The sequence below is a fragment of the Urtica dioica genome, chromosome 1 (genome assembly GCF_054948205.1).
Source record: "Urtica dioica subsp. dioica isolate 48M chromosome 1, U.dioica_male_clone48M_v1_H2, whole genome shotgun sequence".
Taxonomy (NCBI): domain Eukaryota; kingdom Viridiplantae; phylum Streptophyta; class Magnoliopsida; order Rosales; family Urticaceae; genus Urtica; species Urtica dioica.
Window position 1 is genome coordinate 14,804,493 of NC_142756.1, and position 18,632 is coordinate 14,823,124.

The following is an 18,632-nucleotide window of genomic DNA, read 5'->3' on the forward strand; positions in this document are numbered from 1 at the left end:
CTGATTTTGGCTATGTTTATTTGCTGGTTTCGTAATAGCAAAACCTAATTAATAATTATGAAACTACTTATTTGCATTTGGAAAAAGATGAAGTAATGGATATTTTTGTCAATTACTAATTTATTCTATTCTTACTTCTAACAGTTTAAAAAAAAAAAAAAAAATCAAACAATTGTATCGGTATTCATTTCCATTCCGTTATATTTGTCTTTTTAATTCTCATTAACATTCTCTTTTTATTTTTCAACCAAAACACCCATAGATTTGAAGAAAAAGTGAATTTTTTTTTTATATGAATATGAATTAAATAAGTGATATGAATTACGTATTTGTAAGGATCCGATGAATCATTTGATTATCTAGTTTGATATATATTAATGTTAAGAATAATTCCCGCAATAAGAGTGATTATACTCCAAAGGAAATTAAATATATAATTATACTCCAATTATATTCCTATATTTCTTATACTTGAGAGGACAACTGATTACTTCACTGTTATAACAATCTACTTCATCTATATATGTTCACAAGCAAAAATCAGATAAACGACACAATGAAAATATCTAAAATGTTGATGATAATTAATTATTTATATAATTCATTATATTTTTATATATAGTGATAAATGACACAATGTACATATATAAAATGTTGCGATATCTAAAAGTTTCTTAAACTATGACAATATTATAGATTTTAGGGGTCTTAAATTTTGTAGTTCAACATATTTTTAATTTTGGAAGTTGTAAAAGATATTTATGTAATTTAAAAAAATTAAATGGATACAGCAAAATGAACAGTGATTTGTGAGAGAGTGTCCGTCATTTTCTTCATATATATATATCTATATATATATATATATATCTATATATATATATATATATATATATATATATATATATATATATATATATATATATATACACACACACGTACGTAATAATGTCTCTTTTCATTCACTTTTCTTACCAAATATATTATAAAGTAGTCTTTTTTTTTTCTTTCTTTTTTATAGAGAAAACTACACAAAGTTACCATTAGAAATATGGTTAAGTACCCTTAAATATAAGAGAATGACATCTAACAACATACATTATAGACTTGAGTAGCAATGAATCTAATACTAAGGGTAGGTAATCGCTCACCTTGTGCAAGTTTTCGACAAACGTGAGAACGGAAAGCACATTAAAATTCGAGCACCCATAAAGCCCTTGCAAAATACCCAAAATGGTTGGTGGAGAGATCCATTCAATCAAAGTCCGATGACTATTCAACCCGATGACCATGAAGAAGATGACTATTCAGCCTGCGTAGAAAAAATATAACAGAAAACCCACAATCGAGATGGGGGCGGACGGCTAAGCCGTATCCCATCAGAACCAAACCAAGAAATAACCAACAATAAATAAAGACTTAAGCAGTACCATAGAGTTGGAAATACAAAAAACAGCAATAAGCAAACAAGACAACAATACAATTGGGAAAAAAAAAAAACACAAGTATCCAAAACCAAGACCATTTATGACACCTCCCAGCCTCTGGCATTCGCCACTCTTTGCCAAGGATAATCGAGCCACCCTTTTAATAATCTCCACCCTTCCAAATGTCCGAACGCCAATCTCAGAAAATATCCGGCTCAAAAGAGAGAGGAGTCGCCGCAGAAGACAGTTGAAAGACAACCTCATCTGCGAAATAAAGAAAACAAAGAGGGAAGAGAGAATGTTGATAGGAGACATGTTGAAGCAACATCGGACGTCTGTAACCATGTAAAAGAGTGGTGGTTACGCACAAGAAGATTTAGTGTTCTTTATTAGAGAGGACGAAGCGTTTTATTTTGTCCAATCTTTTTTCTTTTTTTTTTTCATTTTTCTTATATATCAGTGCATTAGTGTCGTTTTTTCTTCCCAAATTTTTTTCGTATATATCGTAATAAATTATTTAAAGCAGAGAGCTTATTACCAAATAGATTGCACACAAATATCAATCGAGCTTTTTTAATGAATTTTTTTATTATTTTATTTTTCTCTAATTTTTATGTTTCAATAATCTAAACGTGAATATGATTTTTGTACGGTTTTAAATTTATTTTTTTGATATTAAATTTGAGATATGATTTATATTCTTAGGCATAAACCTCATTCGAGCTAGGTGCCCGCAATAGACAACACATGTGGTCCGTTGAACTTCATATTTGTAATTCAAGTTTTTTTTTTTTTTTTTTTTTTTTTTGGCTTTTATCAAAATATTACCATGAGCAATTGAGCATGAGGAGCCCATTTATAATAATAATAATAATAAAATCAATAAAACGTTAAATTTATAATGTTTTTAAATGTTGAGTCACCGTCAACATGATGTTCTTATTTTATTTTCTGATTTTTTTTTAAATTTATAATGTTTTTTTAATCGATAAATCAATCCGCAACAGTATTTTCATAAAACTAAATCATCGCTCAAACACACCCCATTTTAATCTTATTCTACTCTATTCCATAACAGTCGATGTAATTTACATTTTGTTCGTTTATTGACTCGTTAACGTCAACCACAAAGCTTGCCCACAACTTGCTCTCGATTCCAGTTGCAGAGGTGACAAGCGATTTCGGAGCTATACCAAACTCGGCGACGTCTAAAGGAATCATCGCATTTTTGGCAATCATTTTTCCCCTCTTTAAATTCCCATACTTCTCGGCACATTAATCTTTCATCGACTTGGTTCAATTTTTCTTCATGTTCAAGGTGATTATTTAGCAGATTCGTGATGCTTCGAGACTCGACAATGTGAATTCAGACAAGCCATTTCAGGGCTTCGTCGTTTCTGAACGCTACACGCAATTGCTTTGGTACATATTTCCTTGAGTTTCTTTTGTTCTTTTTAGAGCTTCAAAGTTATTGCTTCAAGGTTCGGATCAGATTTGTGCTTTCTTTATCACTATCGCTATCGGTTTACCTAAACAGCTGTTTAGCTTTAGTTGATGACCTTCGGATTTGGATTTTAGCTACTTAATTTCTGGGTTCACATTTTGTTCTGTAAATGTTAATTAAAATGAGCACTATCACTATGCTTTCGTTTCAGTCTCTGAAGTAAGCAAAACAAGCTCAATTCTTGTCTTCTAGTCTTAAATATTGTTTTTTTGGTTAGAAAAGTGATTGTGTGTAATATTCCCGCATGTAGTTTTTTTTTTTTTTTCTTTTCCGTTATTTTTTCGGTTTGCTTACCTTGGAGTTGTTCATTAGGAAATAAAAGACATACTCGTAACGGTTTCAAGGCCCGTTTTTCAATGATGAAGCCATCGAACAATATCTGGATTCGACGCCAACAGTGCCCTTGTGCAGATTGGAAGTGTTACATTAAGCACGAAGGAGACGATCAAACCTCGTCGCTGAGCTCTCAACATGCGAAAACCGATGTATCGATGGCATCATCGTCGTCCTCGGGGATCGTATTCACGCCTTACGTGGGCCAAATCTTTGGCACCGACGACGAAGCGTTCGAGTATTACAGCAATTTCGCTCGCAAGAACGGGTTCTCAATCAGAAAAGCTCGGTCAACGGAGAGCCAGAACTTGGGAGTGTACCGGAGAGACTTTGTGTGTTACCGGTCGGGTTTCAATCAGCCGAGGAAGAAACCCAATGTGGAGCATCCGAGGGAGAGAAAATCGGTCCGGTGCGGCTGCGACGCGAAATTGTATCTGACGAAAGAAATCGCCGACGGGGTTGCGCAGTGGTTCGTTTCTCAGTTCAGCAACGTTCACAATCACGAGCTTTTGGAGGACGATCAGGTCCGGCTTCTTCCGGCTTATCGGAAGATACAGGAACCCGATCAGGAGAGAATTCTTCTGCTGTCGAAAGCCGGGTTTCCGGTGAATCGGATCGTGAAGGTTTTGGAGCTGGAGAAGGGTGTTCGACCTGGACAATTGCCTTTCATCGAGAAAGATGTCAGGAACTTCGTTCGGACTTGTAAGAAGGCGGTCCAAGAGAGCGATGCGTTGCTCTCTGAGAAGAGAGAGAACGAGGTTTCGGAGCTCGTCGAGGCTTGCAAAGCCATGGCGGAACGGCACCCGGGCTTTGTCTACAACTATACGACGACCGCGGCGAGTGGGAACGAGAGAGTCGAGAATATCGCGTGGTCGTATGTGAATTCTCTCGTACCGGTTTTCGGGGACGTGGTTTCGTTCGAGACCGCATATCGTTCGACCGCTCACGGGTTGCTTCTCGGACTCTGGTTCGGCATCGACAATCACGGGAAGGCGATTCTGTTGGGTTGTGTTTTGCTGCAAGACGAAGGATCTCATTCGATGTCTTGGGCTTTACAGGTTAGTTTGGGACTGCCTGTGAAACTCTCGTGATCAATGCTCGTTTATCGTTCATGATTTTTATTCTTTTGGGCAGAACTTCGTTCAATTCATGCAAGGAAGACATCCACAGACCATTCTAACCGATATAGATGCGGCGCTCAGAGACGCCATAGCGACGGAGTTGCCAAACACTAAACACGTGATATCCATATGGCATGTAATGTCGAAACTGCCGAGCTGGTTCTCTCTGTGTCTCGGGTCGCAGTACTCGGAATTCAGATCGGATTTCGATGGGTTGTGTCATGTGGAGAGCGTAGAGGCTTTCGAGCACCAATGGAGCGTCTTGGTTGCTCGGTATGGGATCGTTTCTGATAAGCATGTTGCGCTGTTGTATTCATACCGAGCTTCGTGGCTGCTCTTTTATGTCAGGAGTCACTTCTTGGCGCGTATGATGACAGAGGAGTTTTCACAATCCTCCGAGTCGTTCATGAAGAGAATCTTGAGTGTACAACCGTGTCTGCAAGTTTTCTTTGAGCAGGTACACAAGAACAATACTAAACTCTCGGAATCTAACATGTTCAGACTCTTTTTATTTACTTTTCTTTACTACGGAAAACAAAATTATGTGTTCGGTTCCTAACTATGAAGTATAGTTTTTAAAAATGGGAGTTACAGAAGACAGAAAATTTGAGAACACCATTTGATGGTTTCACTTCTCTGAAGCCTAAAATACAATGTTAAAAACGATATAATTTGAAAAAAAAAAAAAAAATTATTGATATTGTTTTAGACATTTCATATATTAATGTTGACATGGAAGACTATATAGAGGTGTTTTGAAAAAAAACTATGAAGTATAGTTTTTAAAAATGGGAGTTACAAAAGACAGAAAATTTGAGAACACCATTCGATGGTTTCACTTCTCTGAAGCCTAAAATACAATGTTAAAAAACGATATAACTTGAAAAAAATTATTGATATTGTTTTAGACAGTTCATATATTAATGTTGACATGGAAAACAATATAGAGGGGTTTTGAAATGTGAATGCAGCTTTTTGAAAACTGTGACGAACTGTTAAGATCTTAGGGGTGAGAGTACTTTTAACAATTAGTAGTTAGTTTAGAGGTGATTTTAGAATAATTAGTAATTCATATATTTGTCTATATATAGAAAAATTAGATTGGAGGGAAGCTTAGGCTTTTGGGAGAGTTCTGGTCTTTCGAATCCCCGTTTGCTTAACAGTGTCAAAGAGACCCTTAGCATGCTCTTTTTTTTATTTTTTTGGTAGGTCAATGTTTTGGCCAATTACGAGAATCAAATCGGAGAAGCAACCCAATACACGCACATCAAGACGTGTTTGCCGATTGAAGAGCACGCGAGGAGCGTTCTAACACCCTACGCTTTCCACCTATTACAGCACGAAATCGTTCTCTCGATGCAGTACGAGAGCGTCGAGATGTCAAACGGGTCGTATCTCGTGAGGCACTTCAAGAAAATGGACGGAGAGTGTCTCGTGGTTTGGTCACCGGAGGAGGAAGAACGAATCCAGTGCTCGTGCAAGGAGTTCGAGCACTCGGGGATTCTGTGCAGGCACTCGGTCCGAGTGCTCGTTGCGAAGAACTACTTCGAGATCCCGGATAAGTACTTCCTCCTCCGTTGGCGGCGGCGGCAGGGAGAGGATTCTCCGGCACCGATCGACGAAGCCGACGCCCGGGCCTTTCGCTCGCTGGCCAAGACTCTGCTGAGTGAGTCGTCGATCTCCAAGGATCGGTTCGATTATGTCCGCAGAGAACTCTCGGGACTTCTCGAAAATGTGAGAAGGATGCCCGGGACTGAAGAACATGGTTCGGTTATGGCAATTAACAATGCGAGTGAGTCATAGGCAGAATTGAAGGTCAGTCCAGATTTTGGATGTGCGAAATTATTATTTTTTGTTGGTATCGCTGTATTTACATCGAGTTGAAAGATAGGAGAGGAAATGGCCATTGATGGTGTAAATTGTAATAATTTATCCTTTTTTTAGTATTGTTTTATTTATTGGTGAAATTGAGGTTATAGTTCTGGCTGAAAGTTGAACGAGTCTTTGATTTGTCGTCGCTGATTTTCATAGTTCTCTTGTTTGCTAACTAAAGATATTATGTTTTAATTATATTCACAGTGTATTAATAAAATAAAAAAATGTTCGCAAATGAAGATTGACGAATGAGAACAAAGGAATTAAATGAGAACAAGGTGCACAACAACTTCCTAAGTTATGTTTCCAACATTGGTGGTGATTTTGAGGACGCACTAGTCTAGATTGACGAGCCGAAGAAGACGAGTTGAACTTTAACACTCCCCCTCAAGCTTGATTGTAAATGTTTAGAAGATCAAGCTTGCTACATATCTCGGAGAAGCTAGTTCGATGAAGAGACTTTGTGAGAATGTATGCCACTTGATGTCGAGTTGGAATGCACTCCATTTCGATAATCTTTGACTCTATCTTCTCATTGATGAAACGACGATCGATCTCTAATGTACTTAGTTCGGTCACGATGGACTGGATTCTTTGCAATGCTTAGGGCTTGGTTGTCACATAGGAGCTTAACTTGACATTTGAGCTTAATCTTGAGGTTGTCCATTAGCCATCATAACCACAAACTTTTGTTCACTCCATTAGCCAATGATCTGAGCTCGGCTTCTCCACTGCTTCGGGCAACAACTGTTTGTTTCTTGCTCTGCCAGATGATGAGATTACCCCAAATATAGGGGTAATCTCATAGTTCTCTTGTTTGCTTACTAAAGATATTATGTTTTAATTATATACACCATGTATTAATAAAATAAAAAAATGTTCGCAAATGAAGAAAAAAATAAAAATAAAAATACTTAAAGCAACAATAAAAATTCAGGAAATACGACACAGAATTTGAAGTTAAATTTATTAAATATGTAGAAATTGAGAGAGAGAGAGAGAGAGAGAGAGAGAGAGAGAGAGAGAGAGAGAGAGAGAGAGAGAGAGAGAGAGAGAGAGAGAGAATTGGAAAGGAAAGAGAGAGCTTCGAAATTCTGAGAATATTTTCTACTTGTTATTAAGATTGATGAATATACAAGTATATATAGAGTTACAGAAGCAGAAGAATTAAATGAGAACAAGGTGCACAACTTCCGAAGTTATGTTTTTGTGAACAACTGTACAATAAAATAGGAAGTTATTTTCTATTTATTATTTCATATTTTTTTTCTTTATTTAGCTGATCAGAATAATATCCTAGTGTATCAGGATGATTATCTAATTCTATTTTATTTCCTTTTTGTATTTTATTTTCATGATTTCTAGTGATACTCAACATGGTTGGTTCTCTATAAATAAAGAGAAAATAATGAGATGTAAGATATAATTTCAGAGGAATAAAACAGCAGTGTTATTTTTTTTTTTGCTTCTTTCCCATATGCTTTTATGGTATTAGAGCAAGGATCCAAAAGCTAAAGTTGAGAGAGCCATGGTCAAAACGAACCTTTCATGGAGTCAGGCAAGGCTATACACCAGAGGTTGCCTCTGAAACCTCTCATGTGTCACCTCTCCCACTGCTGCCTCTATCAGTTGAGAGAGCCATGGTCAAAACGGACCTTTCCTGGAGTCAGGCAAGGCTATACACTGGAGGTTGCCTCTGAAACCTCCCATGTGTCACCTTTCCCACTGCTACATCTATCCCTACCGATAATTCTGTGTCCCTTCACATTACTCCTTTCAAATTGACCGGACGTAATTTTTTACCATGGTCTAGATCTATCCAAATGGTGATTAAGGGAAACGGTAAATTCGGCTAGCTTGATGGATCAATCCTACAGCTAAAAATTTATGATCCATCCTATTCCCTATGGGAAGTCCACAATTTCATGGTGATGTCATGGTTAATCAGTACGATGGAGGAATCAATTGTTGAAGTCTACCTGCTATATCCGACATCCAAGGCTATATGGGACGCAGTCTTCTTGGCTTACTCCAATTTGGAAGATGCCTCCTAGATGTTAACGTTACGCACTCGTGCCCGTGATCTTCACCAAGATAGCGGATCGGTAACCACCTACTTCACCACTTTGAAAAAGATTTGACAGGAAATGGATCTTTTCACCCAACTCACATGGAAAGATCCCTCGGATGCCACCGTGTTCAAAAAGATCCTTGCCCGAGAACGAACCTACGATTTCCTTGTCGGGCTACATCCTTCTCTCGATGAAGTTTGGGGGGCATCAAACTCTTTCCGTCCATGGATGAAATATTTGCAGAGGTTCGTCGAGAGGAAAGCCGAAAACAGGTTATGCTCGGGCCTTTGTCTCTACCACAACCACTTGTTGAAGCTTCTGCCATGGCTGCTCGTGACTCTGGCTCCAAACCTTGCTGCAATTTGCAATGGTGCGATCATTTCCAATGTCCCTACCACACCAAAGAGATATGCTGGAAAATCCATGGAAAGCCTGCTGATTGGGTTCCAAAAAATCAGCGACACTCGGATACCGAAAAGCTCTTAATGACTCGAGCATTCGCCCTGAACTACCTGCTGAAACATCTTTCTGTGCGACCCAACTGAAACAACTTCAACAAATGATTGCGTCCTCAACTTCATCGCATGTAGCACAGACCGGTACTACCTTATCCTCATTTGCTCATATTGCTCATCAATCAGATCCTTAGATTATTGATTTTGGAGCGTTCGATCACATGACGGGAAATCATAAGCTTTTCTCAACTTATACCGGGTGTGATGATATGCCCCTCGTAAAGATTACTGATGGTACAACATCCATCGTATTGGGCATTGGTTCGGTTGATCTTGGATCGAATATTTGCCTCACCAATGTTATGTACATCCCAAGTTTTTCTAAAATCAATCTTATATCAATCAACAAGCTCACCTCTGATATTAAGTGCAAAGTTGTGTTTGACTCATCCTCCTGTTTGTTTCAGGACCAGATATTGGGCCGGACGATTGGTCATGCTAAGGAGCACTCGGGTCTTTACTACTATCTACAATCCACAAATAAAAGTTGTCAAACAGTATCACTTACAACTCCAACAAGACACCAACAAATAATGATCATCCATAAAAGCTTAGGCCATCATGCTTTCCGTATTTACGTCGTTTATTTCCTGATTGTTAAAAAAATTAGATGTTTTTTTTTGTGATATTTTCCAAATGGCCAAACATCAAAGGGCCACTTGTTTCCAAATTCCATACAAGGCCTCACATCCGTTTGCTCTTATTCACAGTGCTATATGGGGACTCTCTCGCATCAATACATTATCAAATAAACGATGGTTTCTTACATTCATTGATGACCATACACGCATGAGTTGAGTTTATTAGTTGAAAGACAAATCGGAGACTAGTTCAGTATTCAAAATATTTTTTTATTTATGATTAAAACACAATTTAACTCATCGATTCAAAATTCTTCGCACCGATAATTGTACTGAATATTTTAACACTATTTTGAATAAATTTTTTTTCTAGAAAATGGTCTTCTTCATCAAAGTTCTTGTCCTCACACTCCGAACGAAAAATCGTCGTTTGTTAGAGGTATCTCGATCTCTTCTTTTTCAAATCAAACACTCCTAAATTAAATTGGAGAGAAGCCCTTCTCACAACATGTTTTTTTTAATAAATCGGATGCCCTCCCATGTTCTCAACTTTGCCACTCCTTTCTCTGTTTTACAAAAACACTTTCTCGAAAATCGATTCTCGTATGATCTAGATCTCTGTGTGTTCAGGGTTACTGCATTTGTTCATATACACGATATAAATCACAGTAAACTTGATCCTTGTTCCCATAAGTATGTGTTTAGAGGGTATTCAGCAACACAAAAAGGCTACCGTTGTTTTTCCCCCATCATTCAAAATAAAGTGTCTCCCGTGATGTTACTTTCTTTGAACACGAATTCTCATACTCTAAAGCTCCACTTCAGGGGGAGGCACGTAGTTTAGTGCAGCCTTTGGGAAATATACCAGAAAACACCACCTTCCTCCACACACATCTATAAGGGAATATTTGTGGGAACCATCTCCAAGCCTTCAACTCGAAAAAGCAACTGACATCCAAGCCTCACAGCTTGAAAAAGATATGGAAATTCCTGACTCACTACCGACAAACCATATAGGAAAGGATCTGGTTGAATCACGAAAGTTGTTGTCAAGATTTGACAAATTTTATTCACGACGAGACCAAGAAGGAGAAGTTAGTAGAGACACCGAGGCTCGCGCTGATTAGGACTCTGACCTAAAGTTAGGAACAAACACAAGTTTAGTTGAACTCGATGTCGCGATTGCTTTAAGAAAAGGGACTTAGACGTGCACGAAGCACCCTATTTCTGATTTTGTTGGATGTGCTCATCTCTCTGAAAATATACAGTGTTTTATCTCTCAGCTCTCAGAAAATCTAGTGCCAAAGACAATACAAGAGGCATTGAGCAAGATCGAATGGGCTCAGGCAGTCCAAGAAGAGATGAAAGAACTTAAAGATAACTCAACGTGGGAAGTTGTTCAAAAGCCAATGGGGAAGTCAATAGTCGGGTGCATTGAGCAAGATCGAATGGACTCAGACAATCCAAGAAGAGATGAAAGCACTTAAAGATAACTCAACGTGGGAAGTTGTTCAAAAGCCAAATGGGTGTTCACGACAAGTTCAAAGCTGATGGTTTAATCGAACGATACAAGGCACGATTGGTAGCTAAAAGGTACACTCAAGCAAGGGCTTGGTTCGACAGATTTACCAAAGCCATCTTGAAGCAAGGATACAACCAAACTCACATTGATCATACCTTGTTCATCCAAAGAGACAAGGACAACATCACTATTTTGAATGTGTATGTCGATGATATTGTCATAACCGGAAATGACAAGGCTGAAATGGAGAGAGTTATGAAAGATCTAGCCCTAGAGTTTGAGATGAAGGATTTGAGATATCAAAGGTATTTTCTAGGAATGGAGATTGCTAGAAATAAAACCGGTATTTCTGTGTCCCAAAGGAAGTATGTGTGGAGCTCTTGAAGGAAACTGGTATGACGGGCTGCAAATGAGCTAATACACTGAGGGACATGAACAAGAAGATAGAAAACGTGGAGAATGATGAGAGTGTTAATAAAGAGAGGTACCAGTAGCTTGTCAAAAAATTGATCTATCTTTCTTATACACGACCAGATATAGCGTACTCAGTCAGCCGCGTAAGCCAACACATGCATGCACCTACATCGACTCACATTACAGAGGTCAACCGGATACTCAGGTACCTCAAAGGAATGTCGGAAAAAGGTTTGTTCTTCAAAAAGAATGAATAAATAAAAATAGAAGTCTATATCGATGTCGACTGGCCTGGTGACGCGGGCAACAAAAGATCTACTTCTAGTTACTGTACATTCGTCATGGGAAATCTAGTGACATATAGGAGTAAAAAAACAGCCTGTTGTAGCAAGAAGTAGCGCTGAGGCTGAACTAAGAGCCTTGGCTCAGGGAATTTGTGAGGCACTATGGCTAAAGATGCTCGTAGAAGAACTTGGAGCTGCTGCTCAGTCTCCGGTCAACACCAAGGACGGGATAATCACTGTTTCATACATCTTAACTACTGAATAGACTGCAGACATTCTCACGAAGGCCTTATTCAAACCTACTTTTGAGAAGCTGACTACCAAGCTTGTAATGTACAATCTGTACGGTCCAACTTGAGGGGGAGTATGATCAATCGTACAATGAAATAGGAAGTTATTTTCTATTTATTATTTCATATTTTTTTCTTTATTTAGCTGATCAGAATATTATCCTAGTGTATCAGGATGATTATCTAATTCTATTTTATTTCCAAATTGTATTCTATTTTCCTGATTTCTAGTGATACACAACATGGTTGGTTCTCTATAAATAAAGAGAAAATACTGAGCTGTGAGATATAATTTCAAAGGAATAAAACAACAATGTTATTTTTTCTTCTTTCCTTTACGCTTTTAGTTTCCAATACTGGTGGTGATTCTGAGGACGCACTAGCCTACACTGACGAGCTGAACTTCAATACGCCCCCTCAAGTTTGATTGTAAATGTTTAGAATATCAAGCTTGATACATATCTCGGAGATGCTAGCTCCATGAAGAGACTTGGTCAGAATGTATGCCACTTGATGTTGAGTTAGAATGCACTCCATTTCGATAATCTTTGACTCTATCTTCTCACTGATGAAGTGACGATCGATCTCGATGTGCTTAGTTCGGTCATGATGGACTAGATTCTTTGCCATGCTTAGGGCAGCTTAGTTGTCACATAGGAGCTTAACTTGACCTTCGAGCTTAATCTTGAGGTTGTTTGTTTCTTGTTCTGTCGGGTGATGAGATTACCCCAAATATAGGTACACATACCAGATGTAGATTTTTGATCTAATACTAACCATGCCCAATCTGTATCCGTGAAAACTGCAAGTGCTCGATTATTTCTCTTTTTGAACCAAAGACCGTTCTTGGGGTGGATTTAAGATACTGATCAAGAATTCACATGATTGCTTCTACGTGGGCCTTTGATGGGTTATTCATGAATCTGCTGATCATGTTCACTGAGAATTCGATGTCAAGTCGGGTATGAGTGAGATAGATGAGTTTTTTTCACGAGTTATTAGAATCTTTCTTAATTGTCCGCAACTTCGGGAGTCTGAGCTTGATGTTCGAATCCATGTGATTATCAGCTGGTTTGTAGTCGAGCATGCCAATTTCTTTGAGAAGATCGAGAGTGTATTTCCGCTGAGATACATAGATACCTTTCTCATACAAAGATACCTCCATGCCGAGAAAATATCTCAAGTTTTTAAGATTCTTAACTTCAAACTCGGATGACATGATTTGCTTCAATCTTGCTATTTCTTAGAGATCGTCTCCAGTTATGACTATGTCATCAACATATACACTCAGAATAGAGTGTTTGCCTCGGGTGAGATTTTCGAGAACAATGTATGATGTGCTAGTATTTGCGAGTAGTTGCATCGTTTGACTACGTGAGTAAACTTCCCGAACCAAGCACGAGGTGGCTGCTTCAATCCGTATAAAAACTTCTTGAGCTTACAGACTTTGTTGGCAGCCTTATCGTTTTCGAAGCCCGGTGGAATTTGCATATAAACTTCTTTTTCTAGTTCACCATTCAAGAAAACATTCTTCACATCGAGCTGGAGTAGAGACGAATCTAAGTTGACAGGAAGAGAGAGAAGAACTATAATGGTGTTGAGTTTTTCTACTAGTGGGAATGTTTCTTGATAATCAATGCCATAAACCTGAGTGTGCCCTTTAGCGACGAGTTGAGCCTTAAGCCTTTTCACGGTGCCATCGAGATTATGTTTGATGGTGAACAACCATATGTATCTGACAGTTCACTTTCCGAATGGTAGCTCGGTGATCTCTCAGGTGTCATTATGTTTGAGACTTTGGATTTATGCATGAGTTGTAGCTCGTCAAGCTAGAATCTAGAAAGATTCTTTGATGGAGCTTGGCACTTCTTCTTTGTCCATTCTTATCACACGGGCTTGATAGCTCGCCGAGAGATTTCCGTAGTATTAATCTTCATTCCTATATGGGCACATGACCGAGTAGGTTTTCTCAAGGCAATGAGTGAGTCTGAGGAAGAAGAGCTATTTCCTTGTTCACTGTTGTCGGTGTCCAGGACATGACAGACTTCAGGGATCCGAGCTTGTGCCTGACTTTGGGTGAGGTTTGGACTACAAGGGACATCCGAGCTTGAGTTTGAATTTTCGGAGCTCGGGTTTTACTGAGGTGAGCTTGGAGGGGCATCGGATGATTTTGGTGGGCTGGACATGGGAGCAGTGTTTGGGATTACTGTGCCAGAGCTTGGAGGGACATTTCATTTTGGCTCGAGTTTTCCTTGATGATATCTATGGGTAAATACGGAACAGCCAAACACTTTTGGTGGGAGTGTGGATATGAGTCGTGTTTGAGGGTATCTGTCAAGGAGAACACGAGCTGGAATTATGAAGTTGAGGACCCGAGATGTCATTCGCCGTATGAGGTAGGTGGTTGTGAGAACTGCATCTCCCCAGAAGTGGGATGAGACATTTGAGGAGAATATGATAGCTCAAGCAACCTCAAGGAGATGTCGGTTTTGTTGAGAGGTATGAACACACGAGCTGGAATGAACTATGCATTGGGCTTTGAAAAATTGACCGAGCTCCAAGTTGAAGTAATCTCGGGCATTATCAGTGTGAACGATCTGAATGGAGGTGTCGAACTGAGTTAGGATGGTTTTGTGGAAGGATTTGAATAGTTCAGTTGTTTATGACTTGTGTTTCATCAGGTACACCCAATTAGCTTGATGTCTGCGGATGCTCGAGCTGCTAGGTTTTCATCACAAGTGATGATGAGAGCTAATGAGTTAGCGCTCAGAGTTAAGCACAGATTATGTTGATTTCATCCAAGCATGATTTTCCTTCTAATTTCTTATGTCTAATCGCAAAGAAGGCATGATTAGTGGTTTTGTACTGAGAATCTGACCTCGATCGTTATCTAAGTCTTTGTTGAGCCCGGATAACAGTTTGAACACACGTTTGGTGTCCACAATTATGCGGTAGAGCTTTGCATCTTCAGGACAAGTGTTTGTAGAGATCGATCTTATGCCAGAGATGTGTGAGCGAGCTGACGTACTGAGTAACATACTTCTCTCCTTGACGCAAGTCATGAAGAATGTTCTCAGTCTCGAATACCTCAAACGCGTCTTTTGAGTCGAAGAAGATTTCTCTAGGTCTTCCCAAATTTCTACTGATGTGGAATAGTGGAGGAATGTCTCCCCGATTTTGGGGTTTATTGAGTTTATGAGCCAGGACATCATCATGCTATTTGTAGCCTTCCAACCCTTGTATGTCGGATATTCTCACTTCGGAGCTTTGGTCATGTCGGTGAGGTAGTAGTCCTTTCTTCTCCTAGAAATGAACATGAGTACATATTGTGACCACTGGAGAAAGTTGTGGCCATTGAGTTTGTGATTCGTGACATGATGGGAGAATTGATTGAGTTCGACCGAGTGGGCATTGTTTGAGAGGCGGATGAAGTGGTATTGAAGGAAAATAAGTTTTCGAAGATGTTCATGGTGATTATGTTTATGGGCTCTGATACCATGTAGAAAATGAGAGAGAGAATCAGAAAGGAAAGAGAGAGCTTCGAAATTCTGAAAATATTTTAGACTTATTTTAAAATTGATGAATATACAAATATATATATATATATATATATATATATATATAATTACAAGAAAAAAAAAAATTTAATGAGAACATTTCCAACTAATTACATAAGAAATGAAGACACAATTAAAGTGTACCATTTTTGAAGTTATGTTTCCAAACAAACAAAATGGATTAAATCATATACAATTAAAAAATGGATTAATAGAGAATACGAATTAAGATATGGCCAAAAGCCAAATTTTATTTACCTTTATGTCGACAAATTAGATATGGCCAACAGCCAAATTTTATTTACAAGGAAAAGTATTGGGGCCCCAAAAGTATTTGCAACGACTAGAGAAGTAATAATTGAGGGAGCTTTCGAATCTTATGATACACGCCGCTTGTGTGAACGAATAGAAAATGCGACAAATCCATCCAAGATTATTGACTTTTCTATCTGAGTTGTCAGAAGAAGACCTTAGTCTACTACCCCAAGTCAATTAAGCAATTTCCTGCCAAATTCTACTTCTTCATTTATTTCTCACTCATACTTTTTATGCTTATAATTTTTGTACCGCCCATGGGTTGAAATATTATCATACCGTCGTAGATCATTTAGATTCTAGAATACTGGTCGCGATACGTTAATAAATTTGTTTTGGTATGAAATATCGCTGAAGCACTGTGATCTGCCGACGAAAAGAGTTGCATATACAGCGTTAAATCTATGAAATAAACAAGAGGGGTGGAAAATGAAGAGAACGCGTTGCAAGGGCCAAAATGAAATTAATTTTACAAAAGAAGCCAAATACATATTAGGTTCGTCATAAAAAAAAAATTTAAAAATCAAAAAACAAAATAACTATGAGATCTTTTACAAAATATTTTGGTTGAGATTTTGAAATATCTGTCAATAATCGGTAAATTGAACTTGTCTTCTCCCTTGATTATGTGTCTGATCTTATGGGTTTATTGTATTCTATATATAGACAAATGTTTGTATCGTAAATCCTTCTTGGCTTTGTTCTATAATCTTATTGTCATTTATGTTACAGTTGGTTTGGTCTAGTGATAATCTCACACATACATCGTCTCAGAGATTTCGAGTTCAATGCCAATAAACTGTAGAAATGCATTCCCCTTTAAAATTTACCATAAATCATGTAATTTTGCAAAATAGTGTAACTTGCACTTACACTAATATATCATATAATTTTGATCAATAATGTCACTTCTCAAAAAATATTATTCTAAATTCTTTTTATGTAATTTAATAACCCTTTCAAAATCACGGTGAACAGAGAATAATATTCATAACTAATACTCAGGAGGGTTGATGTCTCCCCTGAAATTTAAAAATTGCAAATTTTACCCTAAAAATTTTAACTTTTTTTTAATACTTTTTACCCATATTTATATAATTTTTTCAAATTTGCTCTCCTAATTTTTTTTCTTTCAAATTTGCCCCCTCGACTTAGCTCCGAATGTAATAATATATATTCACAATCACTCAGGGCCCTAAATATTAGAAGAACAAGCGCGTAATAATGACTGATATGGAAATTTAAATCCATTGCATTGAAAAAAAACGTTACTTTTGCCATTTCAAATCAAATTTGTCATTATAAGTTTATAACTTACGGGGGTCTAAGGTATATATAACTGAATCTTAACCTTGATTTTCATAAAAAAGAAAAAAAAAACTTCCAAAAAGAAGAGAAGAAAAAACTTCCGGAAGTGAATCTCCCCCCCCCCCCCAAAAAAAAAAAAAAAAAAAAAAAAAAAAAAAAAAAAAACACTCTTAATTAACAATCTATTCTAGAAGTAAAGTAATCGAAACTCGAAACCATAAAATTCTAGAAACTATAGACCTCCGAGTTTGATTTCTTTTTTTACCCTTCTAATAAAATCCTCACACTTCTGGTTAAACTCTTCGTCTTCTTCTTCTTCTTCTTCTTTCTCTTCGAGATCTTCAATGACAACAAGCTCATTTCCCATTACTTCATGTTCGTACACATTAGCAAGGACCGAGACTACATTATTCTCTGCAGATTTACGATTAACACCATCGTCAAAGCAAACGACGCGTCGTTCTGGGTTCTCCGTAACGAGGACTCGACTAGTGTTGTCGTTTTCCGACGTGTCAGCAGCTCTAACGGAGTTTTTTAAGATAACGACCAAAAGGCCGTTACAGAGAAGAAAAACGACGTTCTTGTCAAGGATAGATGACTGGTCTGATGAAACGGAGACATAGATGACGTCGTAGAGCTTGTTCAGAAGGAAACGCAAATACAGCATCATGGCCGAGAAAGCCGAGAGCGAGAGCAACAATTTCATGGCTTTTTTCTTCGACGCGGTGCCGTTTCTCGTGCGCTTCAGTGACTCCATGCTTTGATGAATATAAACCTATCGGCAAAGATTGTTATTGGTTCGCTAGGAGATCAAGTGAGAGCTTTATAATTATATGGTTGATGTGATTTAGCGAATTTGCAAAACTGATCTTTCCGTGTTGGCTTTTTATATGATTTTGATTAGTCGTCGTGAAGAGGAAGACTTCAAGTCAACGGACCAGTCATCACGTATCAATGTCTGTTACAATAAGTCTAGGCTTGTCGCAATTAGAGAAAATAGATGGTCCCTTGATTTTGTAAGGTACGGAGACAAGAGAGAAGACCAGTTCTTTAATTAATTAAAAGGAAGTTTCCGTCAACCTGCCTGTTCAAGCAACCAGCCAAATTTATATGAGAAATTGTACAAATTAAGCCAAATAAAAGTATAACAATAAAGAAATAGCCATAGTTTACATACTTTTATTTAAAAGAAAAATTGCATCAACTACCACTATTTGATAAGTTTTTTATAATTTTCAACCAAAAGCTTAAATAGGCAAAAAATACTACTAAATCACTTGTACAAATACAATGTTATCCTCAACAATTACTGTCAACAATTAATGTCAATTGTTGACATAGATGTCAAAAATAAATGTCGATTGTTGACATAGATGTCAAAAATAAATGTCGATTGTTGACATTTATGTTAACAAACAGATAACCCAAAACTCACAGATGTCAACAATAGATGTCAATTGTCGATATAGAGATATCAATTGTTGACACCATGTTGAGGGTAAAATTGTATTTGTACA

At 37.7% G+C, this 18,632-nt stretch overlaps 2 protein-coding genes across 2 annotated transcripts; one reads left to right on the forward strand and one right to left on the reverse strand.

The window, feature by feature from the left end:
- The first annotated feature begins 2,447 nt into the window (after nucleotides 1–2,447).
- FRS10 (FAR1-related sequence 10) lies at nucleotides 2,448–6,500 on the forward strand. Its single transcript, XM_089613662.1, has 4 exons — nucleotides 2,448–2,846; nucleotides 3,241–4,319; nucleotides 4,396–4,839; nucleotides 5,592–6,500. Exons 2-4 carry the CDS (start codon nucleotides 3,285–3,287, stop codon nucleotides 6,183–6,185), a joined length of 2,073 nt encoding a protein of 690 aa, XP_089469788.1. The 5' UTR covers nucleotides 2,448–2,846; nucleotides 3,241–3,284; the 3' UTR covers nucleotides 6,186–6,500.
- Nucleotides 6,501–17,239: 10,739 nt separating this feature from the next.
- LOC149407421 (uncharacterized) lies at nucleotides 17,240–17,991 on the reverse strand. Its single transcript, XM_089627682.1, has one exon. It carries the CDS (start codon nucleotides 17,870–17,872, stop codon nucleotides 17,348–17,350), a length of 525 nt encoding a protein of 174 aa, XP_089483808.1. The 5' UTR covers nucleotides 17,873–17,991; the 3' UTR covers nucleotides 17,240–17,347.
- Between the last annotated feature and the right edge of the window lie 641 nt (nucleotides 17,992–18,632).

Coding starts and splice junctions, on each gene's coding strand:
- FRS10 (XM_089613662.1), top strand. CDS start 3,285: ATGATGAAGCCATCGAACAATATCTGGATTCGACGCCAACAGTGCCCT. Junction 4,320..4,395: donor CGATGTCTTGGGCTTTACAG/GTTAGTTTGGGA, acceptor TCTTTTGGGCAG/AACTTCGTTCAATTCATGCA. Junction 4,840..5,591: donor TGCAAGTTTTCTTTGAGCAG/GTACACAAGAAC, acceptor TTTTTTTGGTAG/GTCAATGTTTTGGCCAATTA.
- LOC149407421 (XM_089627682.1), bottom strand. CDS start 17,872: ATGGAGTCACTGAAGCGCACGAGAAACGGCACCGCGTCGAAGAAAAAA.